At 36.1% G+C, this 19612-nt stretch overlaps 1 protein-coding gene across 4 annotated transcripts in view; it reads right to left on the bottom strand.

Annotated features, from left to right (window-relative positions):
• The window catches only part of MLIP (muscular LMNA interacting protein), a 250607-nt gene that overhangs the window by 106321 nt on the left and 124674 nt on the right, over positions 1-19612 (bottom strand). For all 4 annotated transcript variants that reach the window (XM_047733786.1, XM_047733789.1, XM_047733788.1 and 1 more), the window contains one exon: positions 7370-8926. In XM_047733786.1, coding sequence (XP_047589742.1) covers positions 7370-8926 — 1557 coding nt within the window. The remainder of the gene's footprint in view (positions 1-7369; positions 8927-19612) is intronic.

Genomic DNA, 19612 nt, shown 5'->3' on the forward strand with positions numbered 1-19612 from the left:
GTGGGTTAAACCTCTGCCATTGGCTCAGGTCATGATCTCAGGGTCCTGCAGTCGAGCCCCGCATCGGGCTCTCTGCTCAGTGGGGAGCCTACTCCCCCCTCTCTCTATGCCTGCCTCTCTGCCTACTTATGATCTCTTTCTGTCAAATAAATAAATAAAATCTTAAAAAAAAAAAAAGAGTCAGATGCTTAACTGACCGGGTCACCCTGGCACCCCCAATAAATATTTCTTAAATATCCACTACATGACAGGTGCAGAGTAAAATTTTAGGTTTAGAAAAGGAAATGCTATTTTACTATATTAGTTTATCAGAGCTAACCCTATTTATAAATACTATTTATCCTAGATAACTGTAACATAAATCCTGGGTTTGAAGGTGGGGACAGCCACACATCTTTCCCCTTCAGAAAATACTCTCATCACTATCCTATTCAATATTGTTAATGCCTAAAATTCTACCACCAGCTCCAGTAATAAAGGCCCATGAGATCTCAAAGCAAACTATATTAGTTGCCTTGAGAATTAGAAATTTGAACTCATGGTTACACTTTAAGTATTGGTGAAGGGCAGAATCTCAGATAACATGAACAACAAGAGGGAACCCTGGCAAAGAGCCTCCCTACCACTATGGCCAACTTCTCCTTTCTGATGCACCCATGAGTAGAAATGAGAGCACTGCTCCAAATGTACACTCTCTGCTCATCAGTGACCATGCCTGCAGTGCCCGAGTCAGAATCTCCCTGAGGCAAAAGCTCAACTCAAGCCCTAATTCAACTCACAGAAGGAAATTGCCCTGATACCTTCCTTACATCTGAATTATTGGCAGAATATCATCTCTATAATGATCCTGGGAACAGAAGCAGTGGGGAAGAGAAGGGGGGAAATTTCCCTGCACAACTGTCTTCATAGGACCCCTCTCCATGGTTGGTTTATCTTTTGTATGTTTCTAGTACTCTAAACATTATTGTCTTACAATATTTTGACATCCCTATTAGCCTGATAGGTCTTTTGGAGAAGATATTTTCTATTATTTCCAATACCTTATACTAACTTAGTAAAGAATAGATATTTGGCAAATATTTGTTGACTTAAACCAAGGTATTTTATTGAAAATTACAGTAAGATTTATAGGGCATGGAGAACCAAAATTTTAGTTCCTCATCTACTGTTCACGTCTTAGACACACTTGACTGATTGGAGATCCTCTTCCTCTTTCCAAGTATGCCTTAAAGGCATTTCTAATTTTTCTAATATTAGTTTTGGATGTGAAACTTCAAAGTTCACATCAGTGATGTGAACTTCTAAGATTTGAACTCATGACCTTAAATCCCTATTTTTTTAAAATCCCTCTTTTGAATTAAACTGCAAAAGCCCCTCCTTGAATTAAAATGAAAATATTCCTCAAGGGGTAAAACAAGGAGGTTTTGTCAAACACTGACCCTTGAGTGTGAATCACTACTAAGCTCATTTAAGAAAAGTTAGCTGGAGAAAAACAAAGGGAATGAGACCCTGAATTGGTTAGTACATAGATGTAAGCAACAGATAGCAGGAGTGGGAGAATCTTAGAAAATCTAGGATTTCCACAAAGGCACCAAAAATTCTGTGGAGGAGGTAGAGTACAAAACAATGGGACAAAAAGAGAAAAAGAAAACAAGAGAATACATATATCTAGTTGCAATTGTTTTATCATCTCACGTATGATTGTGAATGTTTGTTAACCCTCCCTACAAAATACATATAGATTTATGACCTTCAACTTCACCACTAGAACCTCACCAGAGCCATCATCTTCACTTGCCTGGATTGATCCAACAGACTCCTAAGGTTTCCTTACTTCCGCTTTCACCCTCTTAATCTATTCTTAACATAGCAGCCAGATAGACATGATTGTGCCAATTATCTATTCAAAACTATCCACCAGCTTCTTCAATTAAAAAGCAAAGACTAAGACATGGCCTACAAGACCTCACAGGCCCCAGCTCGCAGTTACATGTCTCTGACAACTTCAAATTCCTCAGACTAACTCCATTCTTGCCACGCTGGCTCGCCTATCTTTGCCAAGCACTATCTGACATCAGGTATTTTTTCTAACTATACTCTCTTAAGGTGCATCACGTCTATGAATGTCACCTTCCCAAAGAAACCTATCCTGACCACCCAATATTAATTTGTGACACTATGCCTTACCCCACTATACTTTTCTCCATACCGTGTATGACCTTCTAAGGCACAAGAAAATTTACTTGCAGCAATGGGGAGGTGGTAATGGTAATTGCTGGTTTCTTCTGCTCCACCCAAGAATGTAAACTTTCTATGAGCAAGCATTTTGCAATTTTATTTTATTGCAACCTCCTCATGGCTTTGAAATATGCCTTGCACATAATAAGCACTCAGTGAATGTCTATTGAATGAGTGAATGATTTTCTTGAACCACATCGACTATTTTAGCTCATGGAGGTACATTTCATTATTACTCATTTCCCTAATTATAAGTGCTCAGCAGAAATGGAGAAAATCACATAGAGACTGTTGTCCCCAAGTTTTTGGTGTGACATATTTGGAAATGCTTTGATGTCTTCAAGGAATGAGTCTATAAAAAATACACCAACTATAAAAGTTCATGAAATATTAAAATGCTCTCAATTGATTCCCAAGCTATTTAAGGCCAGGGCAAGCATGCCACTGGAGCCCTCATAGTTAGAAAAAAACTTCAAGCCAACTTCAGTAAGTGGCAAAATGTTTGCAGTTTTGAGGTAATGTCCTCAAATCCCTATATGGAATACCACGATAATTCACTAGTAGAAAATTTTAAAGTATTTTATAAATGAAGACCAAATATGTTGGGAACTCAAATACAACTCCAGGAATTAGCTTTATGATATCCAGGCTTTCCCAAGGAACAGAAACATCTCAACAATATAGATGTCAATCAAAGAGTAAACTGAGCAACCTTCAGGCAGATGCTCATCCTGTCTAGGGCCATGATTTTTATGCGAAATAATATTTTAAAACCATTATGTGAAATTAAAGTATACCAGTTATACTAATGCAAACAGATTCAGAACCTTAAGATTCTATCTATGAAAAAGAAATATCAAATATGCTTCATATCTAAATTTAGTTCAGTGTACTCAAGCTGTTCCATTTTATTTCAATATCAAAGGACAGTGGGGCCCACACTTTGAACTAATACCCCTGAAGCATTCAGGTTTTAATTTGATGGCCATTTGTATTCTAGGACTCTTTTCTCTTGGGATCTGGCACTGAGTGAAGCTGATCTAAATCTGAAGCTCTTTGACTTCAAAGAGAACCTTGTGCTTGGATTAGCACCACAGTGGAAGGAGCAAGACAAGAAACAATCCATAGACACATATGAATTCTTTGATATCCCAAAGCTTTTGTCTATGAAATAATCTTAGCAATTCAAACATAACTAGTCAAACATCAAAGGAAACTGGGATAAGATTTATCTATTCCAGTGTCCATTTTAATACATTTTAATACATTAATGCTTGTTACAACTTCTACAAATAATAGTTTGCAATAAAAAAAGAAATGTAGACTGATTTTTACCTGGAGAGATAATAGCAAGAAGCAAGGAAGAAATAAATATAACTAAGAACAGTATGTCTCAGAGAGCAACTATTTTTGCAGAAGTTATCATAAATTTTTCCTATTATAAGAAACATTTTTTATTCAAAAAAACAGGTAAAAATGGATATGTTATAATTACTCTTCATGTTTTTATGTCCATCAGATTTATCACGCACTTCTACAAGCTGCATTTTTTAACTTGGAAATTTAAAAAATAAAACCAATAATAAAGCAAATGCTGAAAATTCTTCAATATTGGGAGCAGTAAGTGAGCTGGGGGAGAACAGATCTTCAACAAACTTGATTTTAGGACAAAAAAGACCTTGACTTGATTAAAAGCTCTCTGAGCTCACCCTCTTCCATCTCTCCAAAAATAGAACAAAGCAGAGTGAACCATAAACAGAAATACTTCAAAGAAGCCTCTGGAGTAAAATCACTTTTCATAAAGATAATGAATAATTTAAGCATATGGCATTATGGTTTAAGAAATAATTGTTAATAAATTCAGGAGACAGTAATGTTTACATCACCAGGTTGTTTTTAATATACCACAAATGAATTCCATAATCACATATATGTATTGAAAAGATAATTACCAGGTCATTTTCCCTCAAATATGATATTTAAATTTAGAATTATAGAAAATGCTAGATTTTCTCTGTCCCATTTGCTTTGAAAGTTTAAAATACAAGGACTTAATAATCTCTAAAAATACATTTTTAAATGACCCAAACATTATAGAAATTGATAATTCTGACTATTCCATTATGATGATTTCCTTCATGAGAATTACTAAATTGGCTAAAATGATAATTAATATTAGTCATTGCTTTTGCATTTTGGTATATAATATGGAGAAAATATTACCAAGCTTATAATGTCACAAAAAGTAACTGATGTAGTTCTTTTAATTAATTTTTAACTACTTTGTATATTTTGTATAGGATAGTTCTTACCTCACAGAAAGCATGTGATATCTGTTAAAATAATTATTATTATTACAATTATCAGTAGTTGATGATAAGGCTAATCTTTTTATGTCTCCACATATACTCTACTGGGTTTATCTTCTGTAAATTTGGTCAGGTTATTTACTGTTTTTGAAATGCTAGCTCCTTTCCTCTTCATTAAGCTAAATCCTAAACATTTCCAACAGGCCTGACATTTACTATAACTTCCCTCACTAGCCACCCCTCATAATAATACTTCTATTATATTGAATTCAGTGAATACTATATATCATCTGTATTTTACTATGTTAATATTGCCTTAAACTTGTTCTCTAGTTTTATTGTAGATTTAATAATCCTATATAGCTCCTCCATATTATGTATATGTGTATTTCCTCCTGCTGAAAAAAAAATTAATTTTTTATAGACAAAGGACTGCTGCTTACTTTCCTTAAAAAATACATACACACAAACATACATCCCCCAGAAAAGCTGGTATAGTGGGGGGCATACAGCAGGTGTTTTCTGCATGCTTGTTAATGATGTTGTAATACAGTTTAACTTAACAAGATCCTGTGTGTTGTTTATCTTTTCCATCTTAACTTCATCATTCAAACAGTAACAGAGTTGAACACAATCTCCATGGAATTCAGAAGCTCTCAAACTGTGTTATTTCAATGCAATGAACCTGAAATCACAGCCCCCTCCTACTACAGGCATTTTCATGATTTTATTTTATTTATATGACAATAACCAAACTCTGGTTCTATAGCATCACATCCTAATTATTTGAGAATAGCTGGGAAGCTGGTATGCTCTAGAGCAGAGATGCTCTTCTACCAGGAAAAATGAACTCTATGGATCACACCTTCAAATACGTCCCTTCTCACATTAAGATAAATGCCAGTCTCCAGAGTACAGGGTTTTTATTTTTTAAGTGTTTTCATTTGAATATAGTTGACCAACAGTGCTAACCTTAGTTTCAGGTGTATAACATGGGTGCTTCAACACCTCTGTTATGCTATGCCTACTGCAAGTGTAGATACCATCTGTCACCAAAAAACACTAGTGCAATATCATTGACTACATTCCCTATACTGTACCTTTTATTCTCATGATTTAATCATTCCATAACTGGAAGGCTGTATCTTCCACTTCTTTTCACCCATTTTGCCCATCTTCCTCCCCCCTTCCCTCTAGCAACCATCAGTTTGTTCTCTGTGTTTGAAGGTCTGATTCTTCTTTTTGTTTCTCTCTTTATTTCTTTTGCTTTTTAGATTCCACATATCAGTGAAACCATATGGTATCTCTCTCAGTCTGACTTATTGCACTTAGCCTAATACCTTATGGGTCCATCTATACTGTTGCAAATGGCAAGATCTCATGCTTCCTTGGGGCTGCATAATATTCCTCTGTGTGTGTGTGTATGTGTGTGTGTGTGTGTGTGTATTACATCTTTATACCTTCATCTGTCGACAGACACTTAGGTTGCTTCCATATCTTGGCTACTATAAATAATGTTGCAATAAACTAAGAGTGCCTCTATCTTTCTGAATTAAGATTTTTTTTTCCCTTGGGTAAATATCCAGTAGTGGAATTATTGGATTATATGGTAATTTTATTTTTAATTTTTTGAGGAACCTCCATACTATTTTCCACAGTGGCTATACCAATTATAATCCCACCAACAGTGCATGGTACCCTATTGTTTCACTTATTTTGGAATCTCAAAACAAAGCAAAAGAAAAGACAAACAAAAAACCATATTCTTAAATACAGAGAAGAAACTGGTGGTTTTCAGAGAAGAATAAACTTCTAGTTATAAAATATGTAAGCCACGGAGATGAAAGTACAGCACAGAAAATATTTAAACGGTACTGTATGGCACTTATCACAGTGAGCACTGAGCAATGCATAAAATTGTTGAATCAATTTGTTGTACAGCTGAAGCCACTATAACATTATACATTGGTTACACTTCAATAAGAATAAAAAAAATTTTTTAAATAAGTAAAAAACAAATAAATGCCAATGTCACATTCTTGCTCAGTGGGTTGCTTCAGATCATTTAGAAGTCAGTATTTCTCCTTTCTCAATTCTATTTCCTCATACCCAGCCTACCCACCCTTTCTGTTTGTCATAATTCCTAAGTATATAGTGTTCAAAATAAATCAAATATAATATTCACATATAAAAGAAACTTCAATTCCCTTTTGCCCTACATGTATATAGCTAAATACATATTGGTATGAATTTGAGGGGGTATGAGGAGCAGTAAAGAAATCAACTTGGTAAAAGGGGAAAAATTAATAATAATAAATGAATGTCAGCAAAGGAAATAGAAATGTTTCAACTTGCCTTGGCAATAATATGGGCCTATATCAAGGACACTATTCCATTTTACACTGCTGCTACTATTCTATCAGTATAGAATATTTTGTTAGACAATAGGGTCCATGCAATTCAATAATCAGAGGTGTATCATATTCTCAAACCTGAGCTATCTGCTTTAAATCCCGTCTTTGTGATCAATGATATAACACATATTATGCCTGAAAAAAAAAATGCCCTTGGACTCAAGAAATTGACATAACAAGAGAATTTGCAAAATCAAAGAGTTTTACCAAAACATGCACATTTTTAGATAGATTATAATTCATTTCCACATTCAAATATACCAAATCCTTACCCCGCTTATATTTTCTATAATTCCATTTAGGAGCAGAATGAAGATCATAATTATTTTTCCCCTGAGAAAAAGATTCTCCCATATTTTAAAATTATCATGCACCATGCACCATGCAAAAAAAAAAAAAAAAAAATACCTTGGGTTTCTTATTTTCAAGGCCTGTTGCACAAGGTGAAATCAGCTCCTTGGTTCTTGTTAGAGAAATGGGAGGTGATGGGGTTGAAACAGATGACCTGTGGTTGGATATCGAGCTTTCAGATTTTCCAAGTCTTGAAGGCAAGGTACCACTGCTAAATTTTGGGTCCAGTGTTGAGGGATGGAGCTGAATAGCCTGGGTGGGCAGAGTAGCAGGAGGGACTGGGAAGGACCCCAGTGTGGAAAGTGAGGCAGAGCTAGCACTGGAGACAGGGGGTGAAGGAGGAATTGAAGGATTCTGTCCCTGGTCAGCTAGCTGCGGGGCTGTTCTCTTAGATCTGTTTATCAGGTTTGAAAGAGCTGGGGAAGGATGGAAACATTTCTCTGGAAAGGAGAGTGTGGCCCTTTGGTTAGCGGGAGGAGATAAAGTAGATAATGCAAATGAGGCTGATGTAGGATGTATGTGAATATTCCTGGGCTTTTCTGGACCCCTGAGGTCAACATCCTGTTTGCCCTTCAAAGAAAAAGAAGGAACACTTGGTGGAACGGGAGGAAGACCCGCAGAACTCAATGTATTAGTCTGTAGCAGTGAGAATGTCGGGTTCCTCTTCAAAGAAGTGTGTGATGTTTTCTCTACATTCAAAGAAACAAGGCTACTATCAACATGTGTTGTGGGAGAGAGGGAGCCTGCCTGAGAAAGGGGAGCAGATTTGGCAAAAAAAGGTAAGTGAAAGGATTGCTGGCTGAGTTCGGAAACTTGGTGTTCCCTTTGTTCTGGAGACCCTGTTCTCAGGGAGCAACTAGAGAGAGATTTCTTAGGTGTGGACGGGGTTTCTTTTGCTTTTTGATCGAGTGTGAGTGTGGAAGAAGCCAAGGAGTTGAGAGAGAAAGTGGGACAGGATGCAGGGGAAAAGGGTCTTTGGTGAGAAGGGTTTGACTTGAGCATGGCAGTGAGCAGGGAAAGCCGGGAAGGCACTGGGGATTTCACCCCTGACTTTGAGAGATTTCCACTAGATGACACTTGGCTACAGATAGTGGAAGAAGAGCCATGGAAAGAGGAGGTAAACTGTTTGGGACTTGGAGAGAGTGAATGTGTGACAATACGGACTGGTATATATGAGCCCGAATTGGACTTCAGAGAAGCACTGGAGGATGGTGAAGGAGAAGTGGTTCTCGGGCTTTCTCTGGGGCTAAGGACATGAGAGGTGAAAGCTGTTTTCTTCGGAACTTCAGATGCCAGTCCAGGTTTCTTATCTGCAGGTCTCGGACTGGATAAATTAGAACCTGATAACTGAGTGAAATGGGGAAACTGTGACGTCGAGGAGGTGCCCTTCCGTGCAAAAAAGGGTGAAGAGTGAGCAGAAGTTTGAAAATACGTAGTTGTTTCTTCCACCAAGGCCCCACTGACATCCAGCCTCCTAGTGTGGAACTCCTCTAGCACAGAGGCTCCGTCGAGGTTAACTGGGTCAGGTGGCGTTTTCTGATTAGTTGGAGAAACAAAGGAGAAAGCAGGTGGTTTATAGGCAAGCTGCTCAGAGGTAGTGGGAGGAGAAGTTAACTAGAGGAAAGAGAAATAGACAGATTGTAATAGGACATTATTTGTGAAATGATCACAATATTCTTGTTACTTGTGTGTTTCTGTAAACAGTCTTTCTATTAGTTTACACAAAACAGGCACCTTAAACCTCCATAAAAATTTTAGGAGTTCTGTTGTGCTAATGAGGCATTGCTTTAAATTTGAAATAAAATATAAACAAACTGTGAAATATTATATATTATGCCTCATTTATTCCCTGGAAGAACATCGATATAGAGTTGTATATGCATGTTTCCTTTTGGAAAAGAATTCACTGACAAAATCTTAAACAGTTATCTTAATTTGGAGTTGTGTGACTTGAAAAGATTTAAATCACCATCAATAGGTTTCAAAGTTCACATTGGAAAACAAGATAGATTTTTTTCCATTGTAAAAATATAACAGGATAACTAACATAATAATATACTGACTACAACAATATAATGACTACAATGTAATTACTATAATCCTTAAAAAATCTAACACACTTCAAGTGTTTAAAATTCTAAAAACTTAAAGTACTCCTACATATTGTGCAACTGCAAAAAATGACCAGAATTCGAAAGATGCAGCACCCATCAACACGATTGAGATCAACAATGATAAATTAAGAGAGTGAAAGCAAAGTTTGAAATACAGATCAAGTTTTAACTTATGAAAAACATGTCACTAATTATTTGCCAGAATGAACATTTAATAAGTGAATTGGATTATGTTGGGAAGGGTAGATATGCTTTCAAATCAAAAGAAAAGAATAGTTTACAAATGTCACCTGCCTGAAGCAATCCAACCCACAAACTCCTCAACAAATTTAAACAAAAAAAAAAAAAAAAAAAGAAGAAGAAGAAGAAAGAAAGAAAGAAAAAAATGTCTGGGTATGTGTATTTTGTGCTATTTTAAAAATCATCCAGGACTTTAAAACAAATGCTAAAATTATAAATGATTCAAAAGCCAGATCTTTAAACACAGGCCTCCTACAAAATTATTGATTTGATTCTATCAACTCATAAAAGAATTTAGGGAATATCAGTTAATCAAAATGTTAATATTTATTAGGTGACATTATATTACCTGTTATTATATATATGTGTGTGTTTATTTATTTATTTTATTTATGGCCTTACATAGCAGAAAAATGTATGACCATAACTATTAAACTTGACAAAAACTTGGTTTACAAATTCAGTAAATGATATTACTCGATTTTGCTTTGTAACATGTTAACAAGGTATCCGTCAGACCTATTGCAAAGATTTTCATATCATATAATTTTGAGTTCTGAAAAATTTATAACTGGTAAATGCAAACAACGCATCCTAAACGTTTAAGTTTCAAGTAAACATACCCAAAATAGCCCTTTCTTTTTATGTATAAATTCATATGTGTACTTGCAACACAGAATTTTTCCTACATAATTAATATTTGAATACATGGCTTTACCCAGAATATAAAAATATCAGGGGTAATTGAAAATCAAGCAGAATTCAATCAAATTGAGAAAGAATGCTTAACAATTCCCTTACATAAGCTTTACTTAGAAACAATTCTGCTTAGCCAGTGCTCATATAACTGATTCATGTGATTAGACATAAATGAAAAGTCTTCTCCGATTGTTTCCAATGATTGGTCTCTTCTCATAAAAAGAATGAAGCAATTTCAAGGCTGTATAGAGTGTCTTTGCATATTATGTTATAGCTTTTGGTAAAGAATTTTGTAAATTCTGTAATGGCCACAAAAATCCATCACCTTTTAAGTCATATTTACAGATAACTTCATTTATACAATAAATTTATTGATTCAGATTATCCATGAAATTATCATGTTAAAATCATAGGCCTATAATTCTACTACACTGAGTCATATTTTACCTAATTTAAGTAATTCAATTTATTGTGCTTTTGAATAGTTGACTATTAAAGACCTTCTAAGAGAAAGACTCTGAAAAGTCTAAGAATATTTATTATGTTTGTATTAACCTACATATATGTTTATTATCTTTTCCTATGCAGTATATTAACAAGTATTTGCAATATATTTGTTTCTAATTTGCAAATACATCTGGATATTATCCTGATTTATTCTAATAAAAAATGTGGCACCACACTTTTATAAAATTCCCAGAGATGAAATGAGTGGCTCAGTGGGTTAGGCCACTGCCTTCGGCTCAGGTCATAATCTTGGGGTCCCGGGATCGAGTCCCGCATCGGGCTCTCTGCTCAGCAGGGAGTCTGTTCCCCACTCTCTTTGCCTGCCTCCCTGCCTGCTTGTGATCTCTGTCTCTGTCAAATAAATAAATAAAATCTTTAAAAAAAAAAAAAAAAGATTCGTTTTCCTAAATTCCTCTCAATAGGTTTAAAAAAAGTGGCAGAGAGGAGGTACAGACATGAATAACTTTGTGCAGAAAGAAAGAATGGATACCTGTCAAATGCTCAATTATCTCAGAAGAGAGCCTTCTTTCACTTCTACACTATAAATCCCTTACCAGTGATAATAAACTTCTCTATTGACATCTACAGATTTCCACCCCTTCAGCCTCTCCCATTAATAACCTCTTGTTCTGTTCTCTAGGTTTGTCAATGATATTTTTATTCCTTCTCCTCAAAGCTGTTCTCTGTTTTCTCCATCATTTATTTCTAACATGGTCTTTGTTGATTCCTTTGTTTCAAACACCTCTCTAGAGCTACCCCTGCTTATGCTCTCCAATCACCAGCCTTCCACTGATTCTTCAGTCCCCTTACTATATACCTCCTCCAAAGTTATTTTCAAAACTCTCTTCTCCCAGAAAAACTACCCTGAGCTATGGAATACATTCAGAGTAATATCAGTAAGAGAGGATGTTTGCAGTGTTCTGCTGTCATCAAGTAGACAATCTTAACCCTAAATCCACTCTTGGACTCTATATAATAGAGGCCATCAATTATTCTAACAACCAACATCTGTTGTGGAGCTTCCTTTTAGTTTTAATCAACATAAAGTTAACTCTTCCTATACATACCCAATTTTTCCTAATTAGTACCAGATTCCAAAGCATCTGAATAAAAACCAAAGTGATTGATCTGATCTCTGAATAGTTCCCAAGATATGAATGGCACAAGATATTGATTCATATAATTGAACTCTTCCTCCTGAATCTGTAAAGCCATGCAAGGCAGAAACTCTAGATTCTTTTTTGTCCTCATATGCAATCATTACAACACAACAGCTTGGCCTCCTAAACTTAACCTGTTCATGGGTTTTCTCACTGAAGAACCCTCGTAACGTCACTGGGCAGATATATTCTCAGCCTTTCAAAGACGAACAATATAAATAATATTTCTGGTATTCCTGCCTCTATTTGCACCCCCTTTAACCTATTATTGGAGTAACTTTTTAAAATCTAATCAAAGTACACCTGTGCATAAGAGTATCATCAATCCTTTTTCCATATAATGTGAACTAAAGATCTTTCCTTCATGACAGATCCCCTCTCTTGCTGTCCTGTCCTAACTCCCTCATCCCCTATTTTGCACGTTAGGTTTTAGAAGTACTTTGTTCAATCTCAACCTTTTTGCCAGCATTGTCAACATTCTAGCTATCTTATTCTTTTTCCAATCTACTTGCCAAATCTTCATTCTTTAGATCAATCTCACTAACTGCCATTTTGCTCTGAGACCCAGTCTACTTCAAGTTGATATTAAAAAATAATAATAATAATAATGACAGAGGACTTCCTGGGAAGGTGGTAGAGTAAGAGAATCCTAGGCCCACCTCATGCCATGGATACATCTAGATAACACCCACACTAGTGTAGGTAACCCAGAAAAGGGCCCAAAGACAAGCAGAGCAAACTCTTCACAGCTAAATGTAAAGAAGATGCCACACCAAAGAGAGTAGGAAAGGTGGAGACACAGTCAGGAGCCAAACTGACCCAGGGGACTTTTCTTAGGAGAGAAGGACATCCCAAGTGCTGAGAGGGGAGAGTAGCAGACCCCATATCAGGCGCTCCAGGCATAGGGCACTTGCACTGGGAAGGCAAATCACCATTACATCTGGCTTTGAAAACAAGAGGAATCTAACTTTGGGAGTTCTTACAATCAGGACAGATTGACATCTGGAACTTTAAAAATAAGCAGGCTCAGCTCTGGGAGAGCTGGAGAGCAACAGGAAACTGAGTTTCCACCCTTAAAGAGAGAGCACAATAAATAGCCCTACTGAGATACAGCAGAGAACTAGCAGTTTGAAAAATGCCTGGGGAATATAGGAGAGAGATTTGTTTACTAATTTCAGAGGGTTTTCTAGAGGGGCAGGGATCTTTATGTGATATCTCCAAGAACAAAAGAGTTAGTGGGTACCATTCCCCCTCCCCCAGTCTATGTACATGGATATCTGTGGGAATAACATAACACCAACACTATCCACCTAGCTCACTAACATTATACCGCACCCTCAAGCTCTTCTGTAGACCCACCCCATCCAACATGCCCTTGTCAGGAGTTCATCCAAAGTCATACCGCAAGTGTGCCAGTGCCCAAGCAGCCTTTTAAGGGGCCAGTCCCACCTCAAAATGTCTCCTGCCCAAGGGGCAGGAAAAGAAAATCACACTCACCCATTCAACTATGGCTATAGCTGTGGGCTGGGAGCAGATAACTTCTTTGAGTTCAGGCCCCACCCACCAACAAAAGTTTCATAGGGGATAACAGGAATAGCATCCTGCAGTTCTGTGTCACCACAGCTCTCACAAATGTGAGACCGACTTAACCGCAGCCCAAGGCAGCCCCAGATTGACCTACTAACAACACAGTGACCAAATGCTGCCCACAACAGGCAAAGAGAGACATTGTAGATGACCTGACTCAGCCACAAAAATAAGCACATGGAACAAATATAAGAGATGCCCCTAAAGAGCCAGTTTCTGGCGAACAGGGAACATTGCACTATAGGGCATTATAGGACCTCATTTTCTTAAGGCTACTACTTTCAAGAGCAGGAGAAATAGCTGACTTCCCTAACACATAGAAACAGACACAGAAAGTTGGATAAAATGAGGAGACAGAGGAATATGTTCCAAATGAAATAAAAGGACAAAATCACAGCAAGAGAGCTAAACAAAACAGATAAGTAACTTACCCAATTGAGAACTTAAAATAATGGTTTTTAAAATATTCACCAGGCTTGGGAAAAGAATGGAAGATCTCAGTGAGATCCTCAACAAAGAGACAGAAAATATTAACAATAATTAATCAGAGATAAAGAACCCAATAACTGTGACTGAAAACACTCTAGAGGGAATAAGTGTAGGTAGGAAGAAGCAGAAAAACAGATCAGCAACCTGGAGGAGAGAGTAATGGAAAGCAATCAAGATGGTCATGAGAGAGAAAAAATAATAATAATAAATGAAAATAGATTAAGGGAACTCAGCAATACCATCAAGCATAATGACATTCACATTATAGGGATCCCAGAAAAAGAGAAGGAAAGGGGGAAAGAAAATTAACTTGAAGAAATAATAGCTGAAGAATTCCTGACTCTGGGGAAGAAAACAAAAGTCCAGATCCAGGAGACACAGAAAGCCGCCTAAAAAATCAACCCAAGGAAATCTACACCAAGATACATAGTAATTAAAAGGGGAAAAAAAAGTAGTGATAAAGACAGAAAATTTTAAAATCAGCAAGAGGGAAGAAAACTGTTACATATGAAGGAAATCCTATGGGGCTATCAGTTGATTTTTCAGCAGAAACTCTGTAGGACAAAAGAGAGTGGCATGATATATTCCAAGTGCTGAAAGGGGAAAAACAAACAAACAAATAACAACAACAACAAAAAAAACCTACAACCAAGAATTGTCTATCCAGCAAAGCTATCATTCAGAATAGACAGAGATAGAGTTTCCCAGACATACAAAAGTTAAAGGAATTTATCACAACTAAACCAGCCTTAGAAGAAATGACAAAGGGGAATCTGAGTGGAAAGGAAAGACCATCAGCAGGAGTAAGAAAACTTGGAAGCACAAAATCAGTAAAATGAAGTATATTTATGAAAATCAGTCAAGGAGTCACAGAATAAAAGGATATAAAGTGTGATGCCATACACCTAAAATGGGTGTGTTGTGGGGGAGGAGAGGAATAGAAATTTAGTGCTTTTAGAATGGGTGCAAGCTTAAGCCATGGTTGAATTAATATAGACTGCTATATGTATAAGATGTTATATAGAACCTAATGGTAACCGCAAATCAAAAACAGGTAACAGAGATGCAAAAAATAAAGAGAAGGGAATCCAAGTATATCACTAAAGAAAACCAGCAAAATATGACAGAAGAGAACAAGGGAAGAAAGGAACAGAGAAGAACTATAAAAACAACCATAAAACGGTTAACAAATGACAATGAGTACATACCTATCAATAATCATTTTGAATGTAAATGTGCTAAACACTCTAATCAAAAGACACAGGATGATGGAATGGATAAAAAAGTAAGACCCATCAGTATGCTTCCTGCAAGATACTCATTTTATACCCAAATATATATGGGGATTGAAAGTGAAGGGATGGAAAAGCATATATCATGCAAATGAAAGTGAAGAAAGCTGGAGTAGCAATACTTATATCAGACAAAGTAGACATTTATAGTGGACACTATAGAGTTATAAAAGGAATAAACAAGAAGATATAACAATTGTAAATATTTATACACTCAACCTGGGAGCACCCAAATACATAAAGCAGCTAATAGCAAATGTAAAGGAAGTAAACAATAACAATACAATAATATTAGAAGACTTTAACATCCACTTACATCAATGGATGGATCATCCAAACAGAAAAACAACAGAGAAATAGTGGCTTCAAATGATACATTGAACCAGATGTATTTAACAGATAAATTCAGAACATTCCATCCTAGAACAGCAGAATATATATTCTTTTCAAGTGCACATGGAACATGCTCCAGAATAGACCACTAATAGGCCACAAAACCAGTCCCCACAAATTCAAAAACATATAAGTCATACCATGCATCTTTTCTGACCACAACACTATGAAATGAGAAATCAACCACAAGAAAAAGTATGGAAAAACAACAAATACATGAAGGTTAAATATCATGTTACTAAATAATGAATGAGTCAACTAAGAAATTAAGGAGAAAATAAAAGATATATGGAAACAAATGAAAGTTAAAAAAACAATGGTTCAAAATATGGGCCACAGCAAAAGCTATTCTAAGAGGGAACTTTATAACAATACAAGCTGACCTCAAGAAGCAAGAAAAATCTCAAAAAACCTAACCTTACACATAAGAACTAGAAAAATAAGAGCAAAAACCCCAAAATAGTTGAAAAGGAGATAATAAAGATTAGAACAGAAATAAATGAAAGAGAAACATAAATGAAATAGAATGAGATTAGGAGTTCTTTTAAAGGATCAACAAAATTGACAAACCTTTAGGTGGACACATACATAAAAAAGTGAGTATTGCATGGAGCACTGGGTGTGGTACATAAACAATGACTCTTGGAACACTGAAAAAAAAATAAAATTTTTAAAAAGTGAATGAGAACACAAAATCACAAATTAAAGAGAACAAATAAGAAACATGACAGAAAATACAAACAATTTTAAGAGAATATTATGAGAAATTGTTTGCCAACAAATTGGACTACCTATAAGCAATGGATAAAATTCCTAGAAATGGATAAAATTCCATAACTAAACACGAAGAAATAGAAAATTTGAACCAACCAATCACTGGCAATGAAATTGAATCAATAACTTTAAAACGCCCACAACCAAAAGTCCAGGATCAGGTGGCTTCACAGGTGAATTTTACCAAACTTTCAAAATAGAGTTAACACCTATTCTTCTCAGGGCACCTGCCTGGCTCAATCCATTGAGCGTGCAACTCTTGATCTCAGGCAGTCAGTTCAAGCTGCAAGTTGGATGTGGAGCCTACTTAAAAAACAAAACAAAACAACAACAACAAAAAAATAACCTTTTTCTCAAACTAGTAAAATATATATATATATAAGAGGAAGAAAAGCTTCCAAATTCATTCTATGAGACCATCATTACCCTGATACCAAACTCAAATAAAGACACTACAAGAAAAGAGAACCATTGGTCAATATCTCAGATGAACATAGATGCAAAAATCCTCAAAAAAATATTAGCAAACCAAATCCAACAATACGCTAAAAACTCATTCACCATAATCAAATGGAATATATTCCTGGGATGCAAGAGTGGTTCAGTATTCACAAATCGATCAACACAGTATATCACACCAACAAGAAAAGGATAAAAACCATATGATCATTTCAATAGACAGAAAAAAAGCCATACTATATCATCCATTCATGATAAAAATCCTCAATAAAGTAGGTTTAGAGGCAACATACCTCCACATACTAAAGGCCATATATGAAAAACCCACAGCCAACATCATACTTGATGGTGAAAACTTGAGAGCTTTTCCCCTAATGTCAGGAACAAGGCAAGGATGTCCACCCATAGCACTTTTATTCAACATAGTACTGGAAGTCTTAGCAATCAGACAACAAAAAGGAAGACAACCAAACTGGTAAGGAAGAAGTAAAAACTTTCACTATTTGCAGATCACATGATACTCTATGTAAAAAACCCTAAAGACTCCAGCAAAAAAACTACTAAAACTCATAAATGAATTCAGGAAAGTTGCAAGTTACAAAATTGATAATCGGAAATAAGTTGCATTTCTTTCTTTTTTAAAAGTTTTATTTATTTATTTGACAGAGAGAGAGAGAGAGAGATCACAAGTAGGCAGGCTGAGAGGGGAGGGGGAAGAAGGCTCCCCGCTGAGCAGAGAGCCTGATGCAGGGCTCTGGGGCTCGATCCCAGGACCCTAAGATCATGACCAGAGCTGAAGGCAGAGGCTTAACACACTGAGCCATACAGTTACCTCAATAAGTTGCATTTCTATACACTAATAATGAAGTAGCAGAAAGAGAAAAAAAAGAAAAAAGTTTCATTTACAATTATAACAAAAATAATAAAATACCTAGGAATAAACTTAACCAAGGAGGTGAAAATCCTATACTCTGAAAACTATAAAACACTGATGTAAGAAATTGAGACAACCCAAAGAAATGGAAACATATTCCATGCTCATGTTGGAAGAACAAATAGAGTTAAAATGTCCACACTACCCCAAGCAATCTATAGATTTAATGCTATCCCTATCAAAATATCAAGAGCATTTTTCACAGAACTAGAACAAAGAATCTTAAAATTTTGTGGAACCACAAAAGATACTGAATAGCCAAAGCAATATTGAAAAAGAAAATAAAACTGGAAGTATCACAATCTCAGATATCAAGATACAATACAAAGCTGTAGTAATCAAAAATAGTGTGGCACTGATGCAAAAATAGACACACAGATCAACAGAACAAGATAAAGAGCCCAGAAATAAACCCACAATTATATAATCAATCTTCAACATAGGAGGCAAGAATATGCAATGGAAAAAAAGACAGTCTTTTCAACAAATTGTGTTTGTAAAACAGGACAGCTACATGCAAAAGAATGAAACTGGACACTTTTTCATACCAACAAAAAATTAACTCAAAATGTATTAGTGACTGAAGTAGGAGACCTGAAGCTATTAAAAATTCTAGGCGAGAGCACAGGCAGTCATTTCTCTGACATCAACCATAGCAACATTTTTCTAGAAATGTTTCCTAAGACAAGGGAAACAAAAGCAAAAATAAACTATTGGGACTACAGCAAAAAAAAAAAAAAAAAAAAGAAGAAGAAGCTTCTGCACAGCAAAAGCAAAAGAAACAATCAACAAAACTGAAAGACAACCTAAGGAATAGAAGATATTTGAAAATGATATATCTGATAGGCTCTAGGATCCAAAATACATAAAGAACTTATACAACTCAACACCACCATCAAAAAATCCAATTAAAAATGGGCAGAAGACATACACAGACATTTCTCTGAAGAAGACATCCAGTTGGCCAACATCCACATGAAAAGATGCTCAACATCACTCATCATCAGGCAAATGCAAATCAAAACCATAATGATGTACTACCTCACACCTGTCAGAATGACTACAATCAAGACCACAAGAAACAAGCACTGGCCAGGACGTGAAGAAAAAGGAACCTTCATGCACTGTCAGTGGGAAGACAAAGTGGTACAACCACTGTGGAAAACAGTGTGGAGGTTCCTCAAAAAATTAAAAATAAAATTACCATATGATCCAGTAATTTCACTGCTGGGTGTTTACCCAGAGAAAATGAAAACACTAAGTGGAAAAGATAAATGCACCCCTATGTTTGCATTGCAGCATTATTTACAATAGCGAATTATGGAAGCAACCCCAAAGTCCACTGATAGACGGATAAAGAAGAGGTGATACGGGGCACCTAGGGTGGCTCAGTGGGTTAAGTCTCTGCCTTTGGCTCTGGCCATATCTCAGGGTCCTGGGATTGGGCCCCCATCAGGCTCTCTGCTCAGCAGGGAGCCTGCTTCCCCCGGCTTCTCTCTGCCTGCCTCTCTGCCTACTTGTGATCTCTGTCAAATAAATAAATAAATAAAATTTTTTTAAAAAAGCAGTGATTCTGTCTCTCTCTCTCTCTCTCTCTCTCACACACACACACACACACACCCCAAAATAGTACTCAGCCATAAAAAAGAATG

The sequence above is a fragment of the Lutra lutra genome, chromosome 6, assembly GCF_902655055.1.
Source record: "Lutra lutra chromosome 6, mLutLut1.2, whole genome shotgun sequence".
Taxonomy (NCBI): Eukaryota; Metazoa; Chordata; class Mammalia; order Carnivora; family Mustelidae; genus Lutra; species Lutra lutra.